At 49.6% G+C, this 22,142-nt stretch overlaps 1 protein-coding gene across 3 annotated transcripts in view; it reads left to right on the top strand.

Moving 5' to 3' along the window:
* XXYLT1 (xyloside xylosyltransferase 1) overlaps positions 1-21,541 on the top strand; it is a 162,456-nt gene extending 140,915 nt beyond the window's left edge. For 2 of the 3 annotated variants that reach the window (XM_043473314.1, XM_043473315.1), the window contains exon 4: positions 18,335-21,541. In XM_043473314.1, coding sequence (XP_043329249.1) covers positions 18,335-18,731 — 397 coding nt within the window. In that variant the 3' untranslated portion in view covers positions 18,732-21,541. The remainder of the gene's footprint in view (positions 1-18,334) is intronic. The other variant, XR_006270338.1, reaches the window with a different exon arrangement.
* The last annotated feature ends 601 nt before the right edge of the window (positions 21,542-22,142 follow it).

Here is a 22,142-nt window from a genome sequence, read left to right on the forward strand (position 1 = left end):
AAATAGCTCAACTGGAATTCCATCACCTCCACTAGCTTTGTTCATAATGATGCTTCCTAAGGCCCACTTGACTTCACATTCCAGGATGTCTGGCTCTAGGTGAGTGATCACACCATCATGGTTATCTGGGTCATGAAGATCTTTTTTGTACAGTTCTTCTGTGTATTCTTGCCACCTCTTCTTAATATCTTTTGCTTCTGTTAGGTCCCTACCATTTCTGTCCTTTATTGAGCCCATCTTTGCATGAAATGTTCTCTCAGTATCTCTAATTTTCTTGAAGAGATCTCTAGTCTTTCCCATTCTGTTGTTTTCCTCTATTTCTTTGCATTGATAGCTGAGGAAGGCTTTCTCATCTCTCCTGGCTCTCTCTCCTGCCCAGAGCCCCGGAACTCCGGGTGTGTGCCACCGTCACTTTCAGTGCTCCCTCTCTGGCCTCGTGTGTCCCTCTGCACTGGATGTGGGTTGGTGCCATGCTAGAGGGATCCCCCAGTCTCAGCCAGTACCCACCACAAGTATGATAAAATAGCATAATTTTTTTTTCAGTTGAAGTATAGTTGATTTATAATATCATGTTAGTTTCAAGTTATATATGTATGTGTGTGTGCTCAGTCACTCAGTTGTGACCGACTCTTTGCAACCCCATGGACTATAACCTGCCAGGCTTCTCTGTCCATAGAATTCTCCAGGCAAGAATACTAGAGTGGGTTGCCATTTCCTTCTCCAGGGGATCTTTCCAACCCAGGGATTGAACCTGCATCTGTATTGCAGGTGCTTTCTCTACCACTTGAGCCATCAGGGAAGCCCCATATAGGTATAGATATATAGATGTATATAGATATATACATAGATGTATATATATTTAGATTCAGTTATATATATATATTCAGATTATTTTTCATTATGGATTATTAAAAGATATTGAATCTAGCTCCCTATACTGTATAGTCCTGGAGGGGGAAATGGCAACCCACTCCGGTATTCTTGCCTGGAGAATCCCATGGACAGGGGAGCCTGGCAGGCTACAGTCATGGGGTTGCAAAGAGTTGGACATGACTTAGCAACTACACAGATACTCTATAGTAAATCATTGGTGCCTATCTAGTGTATGAATAGTAGTTCATATCTGTTAACCCCATGCCCCTGATTTATCCCTGTTCCCTTCCCTTCCCCCACTGGTAACCATAGGTTTGTTTTCTATGTCTGTGAGTCTGTTTCTGTTTCAAATATAGATTTGTTGGTATTATTTTTTAGGTTCTACATATATATATCATACAATATTTGTCTTCCTCAGTCTGACTGACTTCACTTAATATGATATTTTCTAGGTCCATCCATGTTGCTGCAAATTGCAGCATTTCATTCTTTTTTATAACTGAGTAGCATACTATTGTGTTTATATACATCTTCTTAAGCCAATCATCTGTTGATGGGCACTTGGGTTGTTTTCATATCTTGGTTATTGTAAATAATGCTGCTATGAACTTTAGGGTACGTGTATCTCTTCAAATTAGAGTTTTCATCTTTTCCAGATAAAAATGCCCAGAAGTGGGGTGCTGGATCATATGATAGTTCTATTTTTAGTTTTTTAAGGAACCTCCATACTATTTTCCATAGTGACTGCACCAATTTACATTCCCACCAACAGTGTAGCAGGGATCCCTTTTCTACACATTCCCTCCATAATTTATTATTTGTAGACTTTTTGTTGATGGCCATTCTGAGATGATGCTGTATTTTGGTTTTGATTTATATTTCTCTAATAATTAGCAGTGTTGATTTTGTATGTCTTCTTTGGAGAAATGTCTGTTTAGATCTTCTGCCCATTTTTTGGTTGTTGGGTTTTTTTATATTGAGTTGTATGAGCTGAAACAGTATTAATTTTCTTACTAAGATCAAAGGGGTTTATTTTTGTACGTATGTGGGGAGCAGGGGAGGCCAGGATGCAGACTGGTTGTCAGTAAATGCTTGCTGAAGATGGATTGGCCATCAGTTCAATTTCTCCCCTTGCCTCTGCCTTAAACCTTAGAACAGCACTGTTATGTATCACATACTGAGCTTAGATCCCTAGCCCCTAGCTTTTCCTGGGAAACAAGCAAGACCTCTGAAGTTGCTTGAGTACCTAGAGGTGAGGAAAAGGGCCAGGGGAAGAGGGGATTCTGATGATGCTCCTTTTCCCAGTCAAACTGGTTAATGCAGCTTCTAAAAGCACCTACCTGTCTCCTGCTGAGCTGCTGACCTGCAGTGAGAATCGGACTAAGTCGGGGTGTGCAGTCCCCTCCAGTCGTCACTGCTCCCACCAAGAGGCAATGGGGCTTGGGGCCTTACCCAGGGCTCTCCAGTCAGACTGCTTGCTCTGTATGGCTCCTCCCATGTGTTAGCAGGTGTCCTTGTGTGCGTGCACACACACATACACACCCCCCCCTCCACAAGTAACAAAGTCACTTGAGGAATCACCCGTCAACATGATCTGAACAGCCGACTTCCCTAGCACTACATGCACAGGCATCCAGAGCTGGATATGGAAACCCTTGGTCTGAGAGACAGGCCTTTGGGCCCTCCCAGCCTCTCCCCCATCATACAGGGCACAGGTTTTATGGAAGACCCAGGACCAACAGCAGAAGGAAAGGAGGGAGAACTCTCATCATCTGTCACCTGCCATGCACCAAAGTGTTCGGATATTAGTTCATTTAATCCTCTGGCAATACTTCTCGCAAGGCATCATGCTCCTGCTATCACAGGGAGGAAACTGAAGCAAGAAAAGGAGGAGGAGTTGCGTTTGTGCATGTCTGTGGCGTCAGGGGGCTGTCGGCTCTGCATTACCTCATGTCCTCCTCACAGCAGTCTCTGGAGGTGTGATGCTTGGTTCTAGTGGAGCTCGTGCCAGGGCACAGTGTGACTGACTCCCAAGTCTCTTTCCTCATCTTTTCTCACGCCCCAGAGTGTGTCCCTGTGGACCACAGTAGCAGCATCACCTGGGAACTCATCAGAAATACAGGATCCTGCCGCTGTCACCTGCTGAATCCCAGCTGCACTTAACTGGGTCTCCACACACACGTTTTGTGTACACTGTAAAGTTTGCGGAGGCCTGGCGTTTACTGCACAGCTCTGAGGAAGAGAGGTCTGAGTAGGGAAGAGGAAGAAGAGTGGGCTTAGCTGAGAAAAGCTTCCTAGAGGCAGACTTGAGCTGAGTCACATGGTACCATGGAGGAGAGGCAGTCCCATCTGCTCAGAATGGCCTCAGCAAATACCTGCCCCGCCCATGTAGGAGGGTCCCTGGCAGTGCAGACTCACAGCTCCTGCCCGTGTGAACAAGCGGATGGCATGCATCAAGAGGGGAGGGTTGGCATCTGCACAGGCCGCCTGGCCCCACGCACTGGAGATTGCTACCCTGCCGGGAAAGGCGGGCAACTCAGAGCTGGCTCTGCAAGCTGTGTGCACCTGGATGGCCTCTTCAGAGGAGAGCAGAGGCTGGAAGGGCTTCGTTTGCTAAAAGTTTCCTGAGATTCTCGTGAGGAGTCAGCTCTGAACGAGGGAAGTGTCGGGGATCCTGTGTCAGCAGCTCCCCACACACACATGTCTGGGCAGAATGAATGGCAGGGTGCCTGGTTGGGCCCCTGTGGGCCTGAGTGCATGTGGGGAGGTATCTAGGTCTTGGGCAAGGGTCCAGGCGGCTCTGAGGAGGGGAGGGAGGAGGGAGTGTGGAGGATGCAGGCCTACCTGCGGCGTGGGTGCAGGTGTGAGCAGGGTGCTGGCTCTGGGCTCCAGGGGGCCTGGCCTGACTCTGCTGCATGGGTTCATTCTTTCTCTCCTTTGCCTCCTTCCCAAGGTGTGGCCACATCCCAGGTTTCTTTCTGCTTTTTCTCAGGCTAAGGACTATTTGGGAACTTGTGGCCTCCCCACAAGACAGCCTAGCAGGTTCCACATGGGACGGACAGCAGAGCAGCTCAGCACCTCCCCCCCGCCCCGATCCTTGGTGGAACCAGAATTTTCAGGGTGAGGGCCCCCATGGGGCATGGGGGTGAAAATAAGCTCCTAATAATTTTGGCTGTGGTTCCTCAGTCAGCAGTTGGGCAGGCTGAATGGCCATGGGGAGAAAGGCATGAAGAGGGCAGCCAGGAGCCCTGGGAGAGGCATGACTCTGGGAGCCATCCAGCAGATGGCTGTTGTTTTCAGAGGATTCTTATTACTCTCCACAGGTGGTGGCTTGGGCTAGCCTCTAATTCTAAGGCCTGGGCTTCTCATTGCAGTGGCTTCTCTTGTTGCAGAGCATGGGCTCCATTGAATTCGGGCTTCAGTAGCTGCAGCACATGGGCTCAGTCATGGCACATAGGCTTAGTGGTCCCAAGGCATATGGGGTCTTCCCAGACCAGAGATTAAACCTGTGTCTCCTGCATTGGCAGGTGGATTCTTATCCACTGAGCCACCGGAGAAGCCCTAAAATTCCACTCTTAATGTTCATTCAGATCCCAGTTGGCTATTCTGGTTCAGCCCAGGCCCCAGCTCTCTGACCCTGAGAAGCCCCAGGCCCTGTATGTTCCTCTCCTGAGTTCTTCTCCAAGGTGTTCCTCCAGCTTCAGGAGCACCAAGCATGCCTGTCGGCGTCTGAGTGGAAAACTGGGTGTGGAGAGAGGGATGTGAGTGGTTTCCATTGTTTTCAGCCTTTAGAGCCAGCACCCTGGGCTCAGCAGAGATCCTGGTGATGCGTCTAGAAGGTGTGGAGAAGAGACAAGCAGAACAGATCCAAGGAGGCAGCTAAAGGGCACACTTCCCCGTTTGGAGGGAGAACATCTCCGCAGTAAATCAGCCCCCCATGGCAGGGAGCAGGGGAGGCTCATGAGTGCTGGGTGAAGGTGAGGGTCGTCCGGAAGGAACAGAGGGAAGGCAGGTGTGCTCCAAATTGTCCACAGAGACGTCAGCGCATAAATGGGCCATGTCGGCCAGCATCTCATGGCTGTCCCTTCCCCATCCTCCCAGCCTGGGCCTGTTTGGGAGAAACGCACAAAGGCAGGAGGCACGAGCGAGGGGCCAGCACTGAGGCAGTTGTGAGTGGCACAGGGCCACACGGATCTGAGCTGGGAGGGTCGCCTTGTTCAGCTGGGAGAGCGAGGCTAGGACATGGCAATGACCTGGTCGGTGTCCCTGTGCCCCTCGGTGATCGTGGTTAAACAGGTCTTGCTATTGATGCCATGCCCAAGGCAGAAATCTGGGCCTGAGCTCCTGCCTTCTTCAATCCCTCTGTCCGTCTGTCAGTCCTGTCCTCTGCTTGCTACTATCGCGAGTCCTCCACTTCCCTCCATTCCCGACCCACCAGGTTCCCCAGGCCACCTCCACCTATCTGCTTCCAGCCTTGCCTCCTCCCAGTGATCCCTCACCCCACCAGGGACCATCCTAGTCCACAGGCTGCCTTGCTTTAACCCTTTGTTACCCTCAGCATCAAGGTAAGTCTCCCTAACCTCCCTGACAAGGCCCTTCATGGTCTGGCCCCTGCCTGCTGCCCATCTCACCTCCAGCAGGGCTGGACCGCACTCAGTTCCCCAGGCTAGGCACACTCTCACTGCCCACCTCTGCTCTTCACCTGCCAGACTCTTCATGTCTGATCTCACAGGCCAGTTTCTCCAAGGTTCAAGCCTTCCTTGAACCCCTCAAGACTGGGTGAGGAGCCTCTCTTTGGGGGACTTAATGCTCCCTATTGTTATGCTGGCCTATCTCTTATCACCCAGAGTTGTGACTGCCTGTTGGCTGGTCTGCATCCTCCCCAGACACTAAGCTCCACGCGGGTAGAAGTGATACATGTCTTTCTTGGTTATGGTTGTCTCCCTGGGCCCAGAATGGTGTGTAGGACACCGTAGACTTTGAATAAGTATTTCTTCAATTAGTGAATGTGCCAGGTGGTCCCTGGCACTTTGATTGAAGCCCCTTGTTCTCTCAGGTTTACGACGACCACACTCAAGGGTTAAGTGACTGGTGGAAGCCCCGCCTCTGGGAAGGGGCAGCCCTGAGTTACAGACGGGCCTGACTCCACAGCCCCTGCTCCGAACCCCTGTGCTTGTGGGGTGGGACTGCAGTTCTGTGGTCTCTGCCAGACTCCCTGGCATGTTTGGAGACCAGGAGGGGCCCCAGTTGCAGTGATCGGGGCACAGGGAGCGGCTGAGATCCCAGGCCACCTTTGAGGAGTTGTTTATTTTCTGAGCCAGACAGTTCTGATAACCCCCTAGTAATGCTGCTCTTTGATTCAGCCTGGCTCAACTGCGATCTGAGCCGGTCCATCAGGAGGACAGATTATTCTCTGGAATTTCTTCTTCCTTCTTTAAAAGAGAGAAAACAGAGAAGACAGCGCTGTGGAATGCCAAGCTGCGAGGCTTCGGGGCACAGAGTGCAGCCGGCTGTGGGGGATCGCTGGCAGGCCAGGGACAGTCTGGATGTTTGAGTGGGCTGGACGCCAGGCATGTGTGGGGCTCAGATGTGCCCTGTACAAACGACCCTGAATGCTGCCGCCCGGCACACGGGTCCCAGGCAGCCTCTGGGGGAGGAGCGGCGTTACAGTGGAGAGCGGTCCTTCAGAATCTGGGGCACACGGGGCCGCAGGAGGCCTGTGCAGCACGGGTTGAAGGGAGAGCCACCTCCAGGCCAGCCCTGGGGTAGTGGGGAGGAGGAGGCTGGCCCAGCCTATGATGCAGGGCCTCTTCCCTGGCACAGTGCTTATGAATGAGCCCAGGATAGAGTGGTCTCCCTCCACTGTCCTGGACTCCGCCAGGTTGTCACCACATACAGGTGGTGGCCCGTGAACACCCTCAGCAGCCCCCGGCAGGGCAGGGTGTGAGGGGCACATGGAGGTAAATGCCTGCTCCCCTTCTCTCTGACCTCACTGTCAGGCTGGGGGTGAGGATGAAAATGTCTGACATTTGTCCCAAGTCACTGTCCCCTGCAGAGAAGCCACAGAGGGGTGGAGCCGGGGCAAACCTGGATATTCTCTCTCCAAACACACACCCCTTCCCTGTACCATCCTGTGGGGACCCTACTGAGCCTCCTCTTGTCCTCAGCCTGAACTTTCAGATGACGATAGTGTCCTTTCCTATTTGACCTCATACACAAGGATTTAGAATGCCTGAATAATTTAATCCCATGGGGACGGCCCTTTGCTTTAGAGGTTTCATCCACATGAAGACACTATGGCCACGCAGATGAAGTATGGACTCTGGAGGGTTTCAGTGCTTTGATAGAATTTGGGAGTGGCTCCCTCCATGGCCTCCCTTTCTTACCCTGCACTCCTATGCCTGGCAGGATGCCCGTCTCAGGCATCACCAGAGGGTCTTCCCAAGGTGGACCACCCCCAGCATGGTGACTGGTTGTCTGTCCTTGGTGGGCCCTGCAGGACAGCAGTCTTGGTGTGATTCCCCTTTATGTCCTCTGTGTCCTGCACAGTCCAGGCCCCTGGGATGGATTGCTGCAGTTTGGTTTCAAAGGCTGCTGGGGTCCTGGGGTTGTGCACAGGGGCGGGGCATTTGCAGACAGCATCCTTGGGTGGTTAAACTCACTCAGTGATGGCAAGGGAAGAACAGGCAGCAAAGGCTGATCTAAGAATTTTAGGGAAAGGACTGATGTACGGCGACCCTAAAGGAGAGTGTGATTTTCCTTGGTCAGAATCTGAAAAGCATGAGACAAAGCCAAGGCTTTTGTTGGTATGGGAAGGAGTTGTGGTGCCGGGGCATGTGACCTCTTAGGTCCCAGAGGGGTGATCTTGAGCAAGCTGCTTCCTCTCTCTGTGTTCCCGGGTCATCTCTAGGATTTTTTTAGCGTCAGGATTTTGGTTCCAGGGCCAGAGTCATGAATTGGCCCAGGATTCCTGCCTCCAAGTGCACCTGGGGCGGGGAGCACGTGGGCTCACTTTGGTCCTCCTGCACTTACGTAGCCTGCTCCATGGTTCAAACTGGCCTGATGAAATTCACACCCCACCCCTGGTCTTGATGTGTGGAATCGCCTGTCCTGTCTTCCGCTCTGCCAACCAGTCCTCTTCTGAGCACCAGAGTGCTCAGAAAATCCATTCTCTGAGTTCTTTCTCACTGCTGCTCTGAACTTGGTGTGAGCACCCCATAGGCTCCACTCATTCCCAGGTCCCACCGGGAACACAGTGCTAAGCAGGGAGGGCACTTCCTCCTGCTCCACAGCCTCGCCTCTGGGCTTAGCCTCACAGGAGGGCTATGTGGCCACAAGGACATTACTTAACCTCCCTGAGCTTTCATTTCCTTATGTGTAAGGTGGAAATAGTACTGGTCATAGATGCTGTCATGAGGGATTGAGAGAATGTGTGTAAAGCTGAGTGAGGGCTGTAATGAGTGGCAGCAGCTAATTCCCTCCTCCTTGTTATTTCCAGTATAGTGCGTGGTCTGCACTAGGCTTTGAACAAGTATTTACTGAATACTTAGAGGTATGGGTGATCCTCACTTCTGAGAAGGAGTTGATGAGGGCAGAGACCTCTGGGGAAACTGGAGGAGAGATCCCAGGTGTCATCTCGATGGGGCAGGGGTGGGAGTGCTTCCTGGTCACCTTGCTGGCTGTGTGGGGCTGAAGCCTGGTGTCTGTGCCCCGTGGCCTGCAGGAGAAGAGCTGGCTACCGGTTTGTGTGTATGTGTTGAGGACAGTGTGCCCTGTGGCTGAGGGCAGATTTGGAGGGGGTCTGGCTTCAGGGTCCCTCCCTTTCTCTTCTGCCCTGATCCCCACTTCTATGGCAATTCCATGGGAGCTGGTAAAGAATCTGCCTGCAGTGCAGGAGATCCTGGTTCGATTCCTGGGTCGGGAAGATCCCCTGGAGAAGGGATAGGCTACCCACTCCAGTATTCTTGGACTTCCCTGGTGGCTCAGACGGTAAAGAATCCACCTTCAATGTGGGAGACCTGGGTTCAATCCCTGGGTTGAAAGATCCCCTGGAGGAGGGCATGGCAACCCACTCCAGTATTCTTGCCTGGAGAATCCCCATGGACAGAGGAGCGTGGCAGGCTGCAGTCCAGGGGGTCGCAAAGGGCTGGACACAACTGAGCGACTAAGCAGAGCACAACTGATGGCATGAAGTCCTGGGGAGATGGGGAATTTTCCTGCCTTGCCTGCTCCTGCATAGCTGCTCAGACAGTGCACCCGGAGAGAGAGGAGATGGGCGGGTTTCAGCCACACCCAGTGAAACATCAGGAAGGGAGGGAAGGAGGGAGGCAAAAAGATAGGATCAGTCCATCCCTATTTCCTGAAAACTGTATTTACAAGCACCCACAAAGGACCGAAGTATAGGGACTCAGCAGAAACAAATACTGTGTAGCTATTGCCCTGTGTGCTGCCCTATCGTCCCCCTCCCCTGACAAATAGCACACTGCTGGGGCTTATAATTGGGAAGCCCCCAGACAAATGGTGGGGCTTTGCTGATGCATAGAAATGGGTTTTGAAACAACAACAAATCCCTGTTGTAATCATAGGGTACTGATGCATTTAAAGAGGGATTGATTATTAGAGTTTGGTGATTACTACACTGTCTTGAAGTTCATTCCCAAAGTTTCATGGATGGTGAATCCTAGTCCTGGCTCAGAACCATAGGCTTTGAAAGAAGAAAAGGATCCAGACCTGATTAATCCACTTAACTGGCACAGGAATGAGGCTCTAGTAAGGAAGTGACTTGCCCAAGGTTGCCTGCTGGTGGATCAGAGCCAGTGAACCGGGTTTAGGGTCCCTGCTCACCACATACCTGGCTCAGGTGGTGGGGAGTGGGAGAGTAGGGGTAGTGTGTGTGTGCTGTGGACAATCCATACTGCTTTTCACTGAACATGATGTGTGTCCTTGGCTTCCATCATCTCTGATGGTATTGTTTTGCCTGCCTTATTTCATAAAATCCTCACAACCTGTTTCCATATGGGGAGCCTGAAGCACAGAATGCTTTAGCACCTTGCTCAGGGTAGTAAGCAGTGGACCAGGATATGAATTCAGACTCTCTGCCCCAGAACCTACATTCTTTTCTCTTTTTTTAAATTTATTTATTTTTAATTGAAGGATAATTGCTTTACAATGTTGGTTTGATTTCTGCCATACATCAACATGAGTCAGCCAGAGGTGTACGTATGTCCCCTACCTCTTGAACCTCTTTCCCACCTCCCACCCTTTCTCACTCCTCTAGGTTATTACAGAGCCCCAGTTGGAATTCCCTGAGTCAGACAGCAAATTTCCATTGGCTATCTGTTTTACATATGGTAGTGTATATGCTTCCACACTACTCTCACCCTCTCCTTCCTCTGCCCCCCCAACCCTTGTCCATAAGTCTGTTATATGTCTGTGTCTCCACTGCTTCCCTGCAAATAGGTTCATCAGTACCATCCTTCCAGATTTCATATATATACATTAAAATATATTATTTTTTTCTTTTTCTGACTTACTTCACTCTGTATAGTAGGCTCTAGGTTCGTCCACCTCATTAGAACTGACTCAAATGTGTTCCTTTTCATGGCTGAGTAGTATTCCATTGTATATATGCACCACAGCTGCTTTATCCATTCATCTGTCAATGGACATCTAGGTTGCTTCCATGTTCTAGCTATTGTAAATAATGCTGCAATGAACATTGAGGTGCATGAGGTTTGGTTTCCTCAGGATGTATGCCTTGGAGTGGTATTGCTGGGTCATATGGTAGTTTTATTCCTAGTTTTTTAAGGAATCTCCATAATGTCTTCCATAGTGGCTGTATCAATTTACATTCCCACCAGCGGTGCAAGAGGTTCCCTTTTCTCCCACCCTCACTAGCACTTGTTTGTGGATTTTTTGATGATGGCCATTCTGACCAGTGTGAGGTGGTATCTCATTGTAGTTTTGACTTGCATTTCTCTAATAATAAGTGATGTTGAACATCTTTTCATGTGTTTATTAGCCATCTCTATGTCTTCCTTGGAGAATTATCTGTTTAGGTCTGTTGCCTACTTTTTGATTGGGTTGTTTGTTTTTCTGGTATTGAGTTGTATGACCTGCTTGTATATTTTGGAAATTTTTTGTTTTTTAATAATTTTATTTATTTATTTTTGGCTGTACTGGGTATTCACTGCTGTGTGGGCTTTTCTCTAGCTGTGGAGAGCAGGGGGCTACATTTTAGTTGTGATGTGCAGGCCTCTGATTGCAGTGGCTTCTCTGTGGGTCTCTTGTTGCAGGGCACTGTCTCTTGAATCAGGGGCTTCAGTAGTTGCGGCACTGGATTCTAGAGCAAAGACTCAGTAGTTGTGCATGAGCTTGGTTGCTTGGCAGCATGTGGGATCCTCCAGGACTAGGGGCCGAACCCACATCACCTGCATTGGCAGGCAGATCCTTACCACATAGCCACCAGGGAAGCCCCAGAACGTGCATTCTTAACCCCATCATGAACTGGAACATTTTTAAAGTCAGTGGACGACTGATACATACCTGCCTCCCCCTCCACCCCAGACTGACTTCTAACCCCTGGGGAAGGAAGCTGGCAGAACTGGGCCCTCCCTCCTGGCATCTTCAGCACCCTGCTTCCAGGAAGCATCTCCCAAGTGGTCCCTCCAAGAAGACCCTGACAAAGTGAGAAAGCTCAGCAAATATTAGCATAAAATTTGCAAGTGGCCATGCCACCTGTTTCATGGCCATTTTCAGGATAAAATAATATCACTGTTGTTCATGCGGTTTTTATTTCTTTTAAAATTATTTAAAATACCCTGTTTCTTTTGAGTACAATCCTCAGCATCAGCATCACCTGGGAGCTTGTCAGAAATGCAGCTTCTGAATGAGGATCTGCATTTTAACCAGACCCCAGGTGAGCCCCCGGCACAGTGACATCTGAGAAGTGCTGTTGGCCATGACAGGTACCTGAGGGGTGGGGCCTGTGTCTGGCCCATTGCTGTCCCCCTGCCCGCACCCACACCCCAGTGCCTTGTTTTGTGCCTTACAGGTGGGATATCCCCATGTTTGTGTCAATATGCCGATCACTTGTTCTACCCTTGACCAAGACCCATGCCACAGTGTGCAGGAAGGCAAGCAGGGGCAGGTGCAGGCAGGGGTCAGCCGAGAAGAAGTGGAGGGCTCACAGGTTGCTTCTGGGCTTGAGAAATAACACATTTTCCTGGAGTTAGTGGCCTTTGCGCCCCTGTCAGCCATGCCAGGGTGTGAAGGGTACTGGGCTAGATTGAGCTTATTTCAGACACAAGGTTAAATTCCACCCATGTCCCTCCCCATCAGCCTTACCACACACGCCTCCATAGGTTCTGCTCAGTGTCCCAGAAAACACCCAGCATGTGTTTTCCTGGCATCCTTGGAACTTCTCTCCCATGTCCCCTAGTGCCGCGGGGCTCTTGGGAGCAGTGAGCCACTTCTGAAGGTGACTCTCTCTGGCTTAGTCTTCATGCTGATGAAAGCCCCTCCCTCATCAGACTTCTGGGAAAGGGCAGGATTGTGGAGCTGAGCTGAGGCCCCCTGAATGAGTCATGACCAGCCCAGCCTGCTGGCTGCAGGCCCTGCGTCACCTGATTGGTACCAGGGCTCACACCAGATTTGAGTTGCTCCTGAGCAGTGATGTACAAGCTCCACTACTCGGAGGCCAGGGGCTCTTCTGGGGTCAGCATTGGGAAGGGCATTGTCCACAGCACGGTGGGCACCACTGAGTCATTTTACCATCTGGGGGTCTTCATGGCTTACTTTGTCATACCCACATCTCATCACATGTGTGGATTCCTGAGCTCATGAGACCAACTTTTCTCCCTTGCCTTCTCTGTCCTCACACCGAGAGGGACCTGGCTCTCCACAGAGAAGACCCCCGTGGCCCCAGCTCAGAGGGCTCAGGGTGCTCTCTCCCTGAACTGCCTTTCTGAATTGTTCCACCAACTTCATCAACATCCTCCTCTTTTAAATTTCAGCCATCTGATTTTACAGTCTCTTATTCCCTTGTTCGTTCGTTCTATAATCCATTCATCCACCCATTCATTTGAAACTTAACACTGTCATGTTCCAGGTGAGATGCTAGGCAGAGGCAGTTTAGACTGGGTGGGGAACTAGGGGAGCCAGGAGAGACTGACAACCTAGAAAACAGGGAGAGTTGGTCCCAGAGACTCCCAAGGGGGCTGATGGACAGCTTCCATGGGGGTGAGAGTGGGGGGTGAGGGCAGGACAGGTGGTCAAAGGGGAAGTATCTCAGCTCCCTGGCCCTGGTGGAGAGTGCCTTCTTTTCTTAAATTTTTTCAAAAATATTTTGGCTGCACTGTGCAGCATGTAGGGTCTTAGTTCCCCAACCAGGGATCAAACTTGCACCCCCTGCATTAGGACAGTAGAGTCTTAACCACTGGACTGCCAGGGAAGTCCCAGTGATGTGTTAATTTCTGCTGTACAGCAAAGTGATTCAGTTATAATAGGGATGCTTGGCGGTGGGGGGGATGGGATGCGGGTGAGTGAGCCACGGTGAGATGTGCTGTGCGTGGGGCCGTCCTTGTGAATCCCCAACCTACAATGGAGCCTTCTTGGCCTGAGAACCTATGGCCTGAGCTCAGCCTGTCAGCACAGGCTTCTCGAACCTTCTGGGGGGGAATGTTGTGCAGACTATCTGGGCCTTGTGTGTTTCCCCATCTTTGCTTCTCCCCTCTTGGAAGTTAAAGTAGAAAACTGGGCCTTAGGAGGTAAGAATGGCCAACCCAGGAGACAACACTCATGAAGAAACAGGGAGACAGAAGGATCTGTGATTTGGGGTGGTGGGAGGAGGAGAAAGGGACGATTCATGGCAACTGGGTTCTTTTCTGGAGAATGTGAGCTTCAGGTTCTTAGGCCAGGGTCTCTGGTTGACAGATTTGTTGGAGTGACCTCAGCAATGATTATCAGGGGAAAGATCCGAGGGAGGAGATGGCTCAAAGTTACTTCAAATACTCCTTCCCATAAAGATGAGTTTTCCTCACTACAATTAGTCCACTAGCTTTTAATAGTCCTTTTTAGGATTATTAATTAGGATATATTTGATGTAAACATTTAGAAAACGCATTTCCCATAAACTAGAACGTGCTTGAAGGTTCCTCATTTGTGCTTTTCCAGCAAGCCTCTTTGGCTTCTGGAAGGACTTGCTATTTACAACGGACCATCTGCCCCGGGGCTCCTTTTACAGTTAGGATTATTTCTAAAGGGGAAGAAACCTTATCCCCTCCCGTGTGGGTCTCCAGGTGACCATGGGGGTGGGGACAAGCCTCCGTACAGGCCCAAATGCAACAATTAGGCAGTGTAACACGGCTGGGTGTGGGCATGGTGGTTATCCTGAGAAACTTCTGGAAGCTTTCAGAATCCATCCCTTCATTCATACCGAGGTTTCCTGCAGTATCAGCAGGTGCCACTGGCAGTGCCTGTGAATATATGTAGTCAGCCCAGGGCCTGTGAGGAAGGCAAGGGTCTGGGGGGCTCTCCAATTCCCCCCGACCCCCAATCAATGAAGCACCAGCAGCAGCTGCATCTCCTGATGGCCTGGTCCCCAGCACCTGTGGCCTTGGGGTATGCTAGCCAAATTGAGAAATAAGATTGCAGTCCACGTGCTGCTTCTTGGAATATCAGCCCACAGTAGAATCCGAGGCATGGATGAAAAGGGACTTTGGAGATGAGAGGATCCAAGTCTGGGCCCTGCACCGACAATAAGGGCTTCTGCTCCCCTTTGTTAATGTAAAGGTGGTGACGTCCCTGTACTCCTGGGAGAGGAACGAGGTAGAGAATTGTCAGAGGGCTCTGCAGCCCCGGCGTACTGCGGCAGGTGAGGAACTGGGGACTCCACCCTGTCAGGCTGGTCCCTGTGGTGGGATCAGACCCTTTCTATGAGTGCTTATCCATGTCCCTGGATCACTCTCCACCCCCAGGCTGGGGCAGTTCCTCCACAAGAACCAGCTGCCATAGAGACCAGAGAACTCCATCATTGCCCCAAGCAGCTGCTTTGCTTTTCTGGGTTCATCTTGGGGTAGTATGAATGCTTTAAACAAGGGCAATAATTTTCTACTTAGAGGGCCACTGGTTCATTTTCAGGCTGTGTTTCTGCTTCCCACTCCCTGGGTGGCTTGTATTTTCAATTTCCTGTCCCTCCCTTGCTTCTTACATATCACAATGCTCTGATGTCCCAGACCTGGTTCTTTCTGGCTCTTTGTTAGGAAGTGCCTCTTTGTCTTGATTAAGCAGCAGTGCTAGGCGGCATGTTCCCAAAGAGCCACTGGGGTTATGGTCTCTGCCTGTAAGAACATTCTGTCCATCTTTCCATCTCTGGCCCCACCCTCCTAAGCCAGCAGGTTCAGTGCCAGGTTACTCTGGTGTAGGCAAGAAGAATTGGGGGAGCTTCCCTGCTGAGGTTGGTAGGGGTGCCCCGGGGCTATTACTGGTCCCTCTGCTTCCCAGCTTGCTCGAGAGTCGAAACACTTCTGAAACTTTTTAAAACATCCAAGAACCCTCTCTTGGGTCCCTGCTCCTCACTCTCCCCTAAAATAGACCTGGCAGCAGTGAATCCAGAGAAGCAGCAGGTTTTTTCTCAGCAGCAACCACTTTGCGTCCTGACTTTGTTCCCCTGCCCCTGGTGCCAGGTGATATTGAAGGCCATGCAGCCTGAGCTGCACTGACCTTTCCCTCAGTCCTGGTACAGCAGAGCCAGGGCCATGCGGGGTGCTGAGGAAGCAGAGGCGATGGTGGTCACAGAGGTGACCCTCATGCTCACACCACCAGCCCGAGTCACGTTCCCCTGCCCTGTCCCCGGGGAGGGGAGGACAGAACTGTGGGGGAAGGACAGGGGACCAGTGAGCTTGATGGGGTATGAGGTGTCCAGGGGCTCCATAAGCACTGGCTCTGCCTCTCCACTGCCACCTTCTCCCCTCCTCCGGGGTCTCTCCTCCCTGGGGGGTAAATCTTACATCTTGGCAAGATAACAACCCTCCCCTTAAAACAGACAGAGGGAGAGAAAAGTCCTATACCCAAGGTGACATGTAACTTAAATTTGGAACCCAAATGTTTCAATGGATGACCAAACATACTGGTTTGCCTGAGACTAGGACTCAGGGTTTCTCAGGATATGGACAGTTGGTCACCGTGCTTTTGAAAATGAAAAGGTACATGACTATTCATTCAATTTATAATACTTTGATTTTCCTTACAATTTCTTCTTTGATCAGTGGATTGTTTAAAGATGTGCTGCTTAATTTCCAAATATTTAGAAATTTTCTCTAGTTTTTTTATTTCAAGTGCAATTTCATTTTGGTTAGGGAACATTCTTTATATGACTTTTAACCTTTTTCAATGTATTGAAACTTGTTTTGTCACCCATCATATGGTCTATTTTGGTGAATGCTCCATTTGCAGGAGAAAAGAATGTGTGTTCTGCTGTTGCTGGGTAGAGAGTTCCACAAATGTCAACTAGGTCAAGTTGCTTGACAGCTTTGTTCAGATCTTCCACATCCTTTGTCTTCTTGCTCTACCATTTACTGAGAATGGGGTAATAACATTTCCAGCTAGAATAGCAAAACAAACCCAAACCCTCTCCTGACTGGAGAGTTCCTGAAATTAACCATTTGGAGGAAATATGGTAAAATGAACTCACAGTTGTCAAACTGCATTCTAACCTCGCTATGATCCCATCACTGCGGGCTTTAGTGGCTAGAAAGATCTAGCATCTCTGTTTGCTTTGGAAGCTTATTTTTGCCGAGGTTGTTATCACCAAGTAGGCGCCAGAGCTCTGTTCCATTCACAGTTCAACTACGGTGAAATTCAGACAATGAACTTGTGTACTCCCCTTGTAAGAACGTCCAAACGGAATGCTTTGCCCTGGCCAGAAGCAAAGTCTCGGCCCCTTTTGATATGTGAGACTTCAAGGAAGCTTTCTCTATTCTCAGACTTGGAGAATTGTGTTGAACTGGAAAATGGATCAGGGAGGCCCACCCCAGGCCAGGCCTCTGGTTTTCTTTCCACTGCACTGTCCACTTCACCACCCAGTTCCTCCCTGTGATTGGTCGGGGGAGCTGCTAAAAGGGAGGCCAGAGGGTGGCTTTGCCCTGATGCATTCCCCACCCTACAGACTCTAGGGAAGAGGCAAAGCTGGTAAAACAAAGCAAGGTCCACTCCTGCCATTGCTCACAACAGAGGACCTTCCATCTCTCCTCCTTCCTCCAGGTTGCAGGTCTGGCTGCTCTGCCTGCATTTCTGTGGGTGTGGAGCCTGGGGCTCTCTGGTCCTTCCTGTCCCCACCCCATGCTGGAACTTGATATTAAAGAGGCGAGAGAACAGAGTGGGTAGTGCTCTCACCCCATCACTCACAGAGAGGTTTCTGGGTCTGACTTCCCTTCTCCAGATGGAAGCATTTGGTCCCTTGGTTCTAATATCCCATGAGCTGTATACCTAGACTGGATTTCTAAATCTGCCTAGAGAGAGACTGAGATTGAGCCATGCTACTCTCTAAAATTGCCATAATTCTACCTGGCTGTCCTGGGCTTCCCAGGTGGCTCAGTGGTAAAGAATCCACCAGCAATGCAGGAGATGTGGGTTTGATCCCTGAGTTGTGAAGATCCCCTGGAGGAGGAAATGGCTACCCACTCCAGTATTCTTGCCTGAGAAAAATCCTACGGACAGAGGTGCCTGGTGGGCTACAGTCCACGGGGTCACTGTCGGACACAAATGAGTGACTAAACAACCACCACCTGGCTGTCCCACAGCTACTTTCACTCTGGCTTATGCATGTGCCCTGAGCTGTTTCAGAAATGCTAGGTGTGGGGTCTTAATAAAGAGGTTTGTTCAAAAGCAAAAAAATGATTTTGATTCAGCCTGTGTTTAACTCTGTCTACGCCTGATCACCATTCAGAACTGCTGCCCCAGTTCTCTCCTCTCATTTTCACAATCACAGACAAAAACAGGGGTGGAAGGTTCCACCTAGATTGTTGCTGTCCTCGAAAGTGGACAGTGGAGCAGGAGGCCTGGGTTGAGTCCCTGCTCATGCTGCTTGCCGGTTGTACGACTTTGGGGAAGTCCCTGACCTCTGTGCAGTATGAGGTGACCTATTGTCTCTGAGAGCACCTGTCGCTAGGGTGCAGTGCCCGGTGCTCCCTAAGTCTGTACAGATGTAATGGATGCAGACAATGTCATCACAGGGTGGTGGGAAGAGCACTGAGGCTGAGACTCCGGAGACTGGGCCCGGCTCTGCCTCCTACTGGGGGTGTGAGGCAGATTCTGAACCTCAGACTCTCAGGTCTGGTGGCTGTAAAACCGCAGTGACAGTGGACCCTCCCTCTGGGGTGGTTGTTAAGACCCAGGGAAATGAGCTCGCAGACTGTTTCCCACACACACATCAGGCTAAATCTGTTCTCTTCCCCCTCCCTAGGCACACATTCTGGCAGTTCCGCCATGATAACCCGAAGACGCGGGTCGGGAGCCCTCCCCCCGAGGGGCTCCCAGGCTTCAACAGTGGGGTGATGCTGCTCAACCTGGAGGCCATGCGCCAGTCCCCGCTGTACGACCGCCTGCTGGAGCCGGCGCAGGTGCAGCAGCTGGCCGACAAGTACCACTTCCGGGGTCACCTCGGGGACCAGGACTTCTTCACCATGATCGGCATGGAGCACCCCGAGCTCTTCCACGTGCTGGACTGCACCTGGAACCGGCAGCTTTGCACCTGGTGGAGGGATCACGGCTACAGCGACGTCTTCGACGCCTACTTCCGGTGCGAGGGCCACGTCAAGATCTACCACGGAAACTGCAACACCCCGATCCCAGAGGCCTAGGCCCCGCCCCGCCCGCCGTGCCCTCGGGCTCAGCATCTGGGCGCCTCTCGGGCAGGCCCGGGACAGCATTTGGACTCCTAGAGAGACACTGAAGGACGTCCTTGTGATCAGGTGCTGCGGCTCTCCCACCCAGGGGTGCTGTCTGAGGCCGCCCGGGGATGCCTGGCCTGCACCCCACTGGTGCTGTGGACCTTTTGCCTCCAGGAGCCAGACGTTGTGAAGAACACACACACAGACCTCTTCCGATGGGCTAGGAAGCAAGTGTTTGAAAAGAATGAAGAAAAAAAAAAACAGTGCCCCTTGCCTTCAGCCCCCAAAGGCTGGAAATCCTTTTAAGAACTGGGCTTTCATAGACCAAATATAAATTTACTTTAAATCGACAGGCGAAACAGAACAAACAGCACTGCTCTAGCTCCTAGTGAGCTCTAAATGCGTGAGCCAGGGTTTACCAACCAACTCAGAGTTTAAGCATCCAAAGGAATGCTAGCCTTCCACACACACACTTGGGAGGCTGTGTGGTTATTCTCACAATGCTCCTGGCACCTGGTGCAGGTGTAAAGATCACCACCAACTGTGGCCACATAAGAAACCTGGTCTCATTATTTGAGCCTTCACAGCGTTCATCTCCCAACTGCATCACAGAACCTCATTATCCCTTAATCATCCAAGCCAGCTCCAGGTGACCAGACTCTGCTCAGAGATCAAATCTGCCATCAAGGAACAGTGATTGGCCAGCCCCAAGCACAGGATTGTCTGGATTGGGAAGACTCATTCCAAAGAGGAGCCAGCCCAGTGGTACCGGAATGTAACCTTGCGACTTGGCAGGGATGTCACTCTTAGACATTCTAACCTTTTATTCAGAAGAATCATCCTCGTGACTTTATTGCCCCAGGTGAGACTCCATACCTTAGAAGAAAATTAGGTTGTCAGTTCTTAATTTCTGCTTTCTGAGTTCTCCTGTAAGTGAGCCGTAAACATGAAGCCCATAGTAGTCCATTCTGTACAATCCAGCTCAGGTTCTTGGGGAAGAAATGTTGGCTTTTCATCTTTTATCAGTTTCATTTACTTTTTTTTTTTTTTTACCATGAGTGAGAACAGCTAATAAATAATCTTTGAGAACAGAGTGATTTATGCTGTTTGCTCTCTGATCAGTTTCCTGAAGGACCTGAATCAAGAGTGTGATCAGTATCACTCAGAGTCTCCCTCCCCACATGACTATCTAAGCATGCTTCCAGTGGATCTCTAGGGCCTAAGAGGGAGAACATCTGAAGAAGGCTGTATTGGACTCAAAACAAAGAATCATTTCATTCTAGGTATTGACAGGCCCATCTGCTTCTGGGAGCAAAACTGCCCCCCATCAGTTCTCATCTGCTTACCCCTAAGTATCCGGCTACGTCGTCCCCGGATGAAATGGTGCACATGTCTCTCCTAACTCTTGGCTCTGACAGAACAGGACTGTTCTGTTAGGTACTTGACTCCCTAGTTAGAGCCACCGAATATTGAATGCCTGCTGTGTGCCAAGCATTGTATTATGTGTGTGATCTCACACACTAAGATTCATGAAGATAATTCAGGTTCTAAAATTTATTGTAAGAAAATAACAAGAGATGTGGACAGAGTCATTGTTTATCACAACCTTTTTATAATAGAAAAAAATTGGTAGTAACAAAATGCTGAATAGCAGAGTGGATAAGTAATGTGTGTTATAACTGTATAATGGCATACTTTAGGCATTACAAATTATTTTTGAAAAATAATGCCTTGAAAAATGCTTATAATATGCTATTAAGAATGCAAAATAGAAAATTATATGTATTATTGATCCTAATTTTATTTTTTAAATTACATTATGGTATGTAAATATATTGAGACAGAGCCTGTTCTCTGTTTCATTAGTTCAATGCTTAAAAAAAATCATGTTTCAAACACATTAAAAAAACAATTATTATAATGAGGAAAAGTGAATGAAACACTAGAGCATTTTAGACTCACAATAGCAAAGTATTTTTCCTGCAGTAGTTTCAATAGTTAAAATGTTTCTATAACTTGAGTGGACTTTATCATTGCAAGGAAAAAGCAATAAACTGATCAAAATGGGCACAAGCCAAACAAAATCTTGTTTACCTTTGTGATTACCTACACAGGAGCTTCCCCCTTCTCTCTCTTGAATAACCTAGACCTTACATCTCCATGGTGAACAGCAAAATAAAAAAGGAAACCCAGCCAGACCAACAAAGCCATCATGTGCTCCTGAGTTTCCACGAGCAACTTTTTGACAAATCCTGGAAGGCTTGTTCCTGACTGGGATCCTGTTATAAGCAAGGCAACCGACCCCACTATTCTTGCCTGGGAAATCCCATGGACAGAGGAACCTGGCGGCCCACAGCCCCGAGGGATCACAAAAGAGTTGGACACGACTTAGCGACTAAATAACAACAAATGATCAATGCAGCGCAAAAATAACTGTGCTGTTTAATTTGCCTTGTAAGTGGAGCATAGGCCTGTAGGTATGATTGGAACTGAAGTCCAAAAAGAGAACCTTTCTGGGTAGTAGGATTAAGATACTTTTTAATCTTTATCTGTATTTACTTGTATATTTTCCATAGTGAAACAAACAGTAGAGGCTGTAAAATTCTAGCCACACACCTTCCCTCCAGTTACAGGCAGGCATCATCCTGACCACCTTACAGTTCACTGTTGGCCCTGGTTACTGTCATCCATTAAAAAATAATCTTGGGTAAACAGGCTCTGGGTTTTCTACTTTCCCTATGGATGCCCTAGTTCTCCAAATAAAAAATCTAATAATAGCATCTCCAGACTCTGCTTTCACTTCTGATATTGTCATCTTTTGTGTGTACATATATGACAGTGGCCTTTGGGAGACTTGCGGGCTTATTAAAGAGATTTATTTTTGTATGTGTCAGAACCAAACTACAGCATCCCCCTTTCCATAACATCTTATCAAGGTACAGTGTGCATGATGGTGCAGTGGGACTCACCGGCTTGGGGGGCAAGTGCAGCTGGGTTTGGCACCTGCTTTAACCAAAGACTCTGCTCATCATCAGACCTGATCTCAGCATGGAGACCCAAGGTTGGGCTGAACGTGGAGTCTGGCAGGACAAGCAGAGATTTCCAAACAAGCAAGGTAGTGCCATAGAGAGAACCTCTCTCCTGAAACAGGCCTGGTTGTGAGCCCATGTTCTCCCCCAACCCCCTGGGCCATCTTGGACAAGCAAGATTGCCTCTTTCCTCATTTATCGACATAGATAACAAGAACTCTCTCTAAACAGTGTTGTTGGAAGCAAAGAGATGTGTCAGGCTGAGAAATAATACATAAATGCAGGGGAAATCTTAAGAGTTACTACTTAAAGCACTTTTAAAATAATAAACAAGCCATTTGGGGTACATTAA

This window comes from Cervus canadensis, chromosome 7, assembly GCF_019320065.1.
Source record: "Cervus canadensis isolate Bull #8, Minnesota chromosome 7, ASM1932006v1, whole genome shotgun sequence".
Classification (NCBI taxonomy): domain Eukaryota; kingdom Metazoa; phylum Chordata; class Mammalia; order Artiodactyla; family Cervidae; genus Cervus; species Cervus canadensis.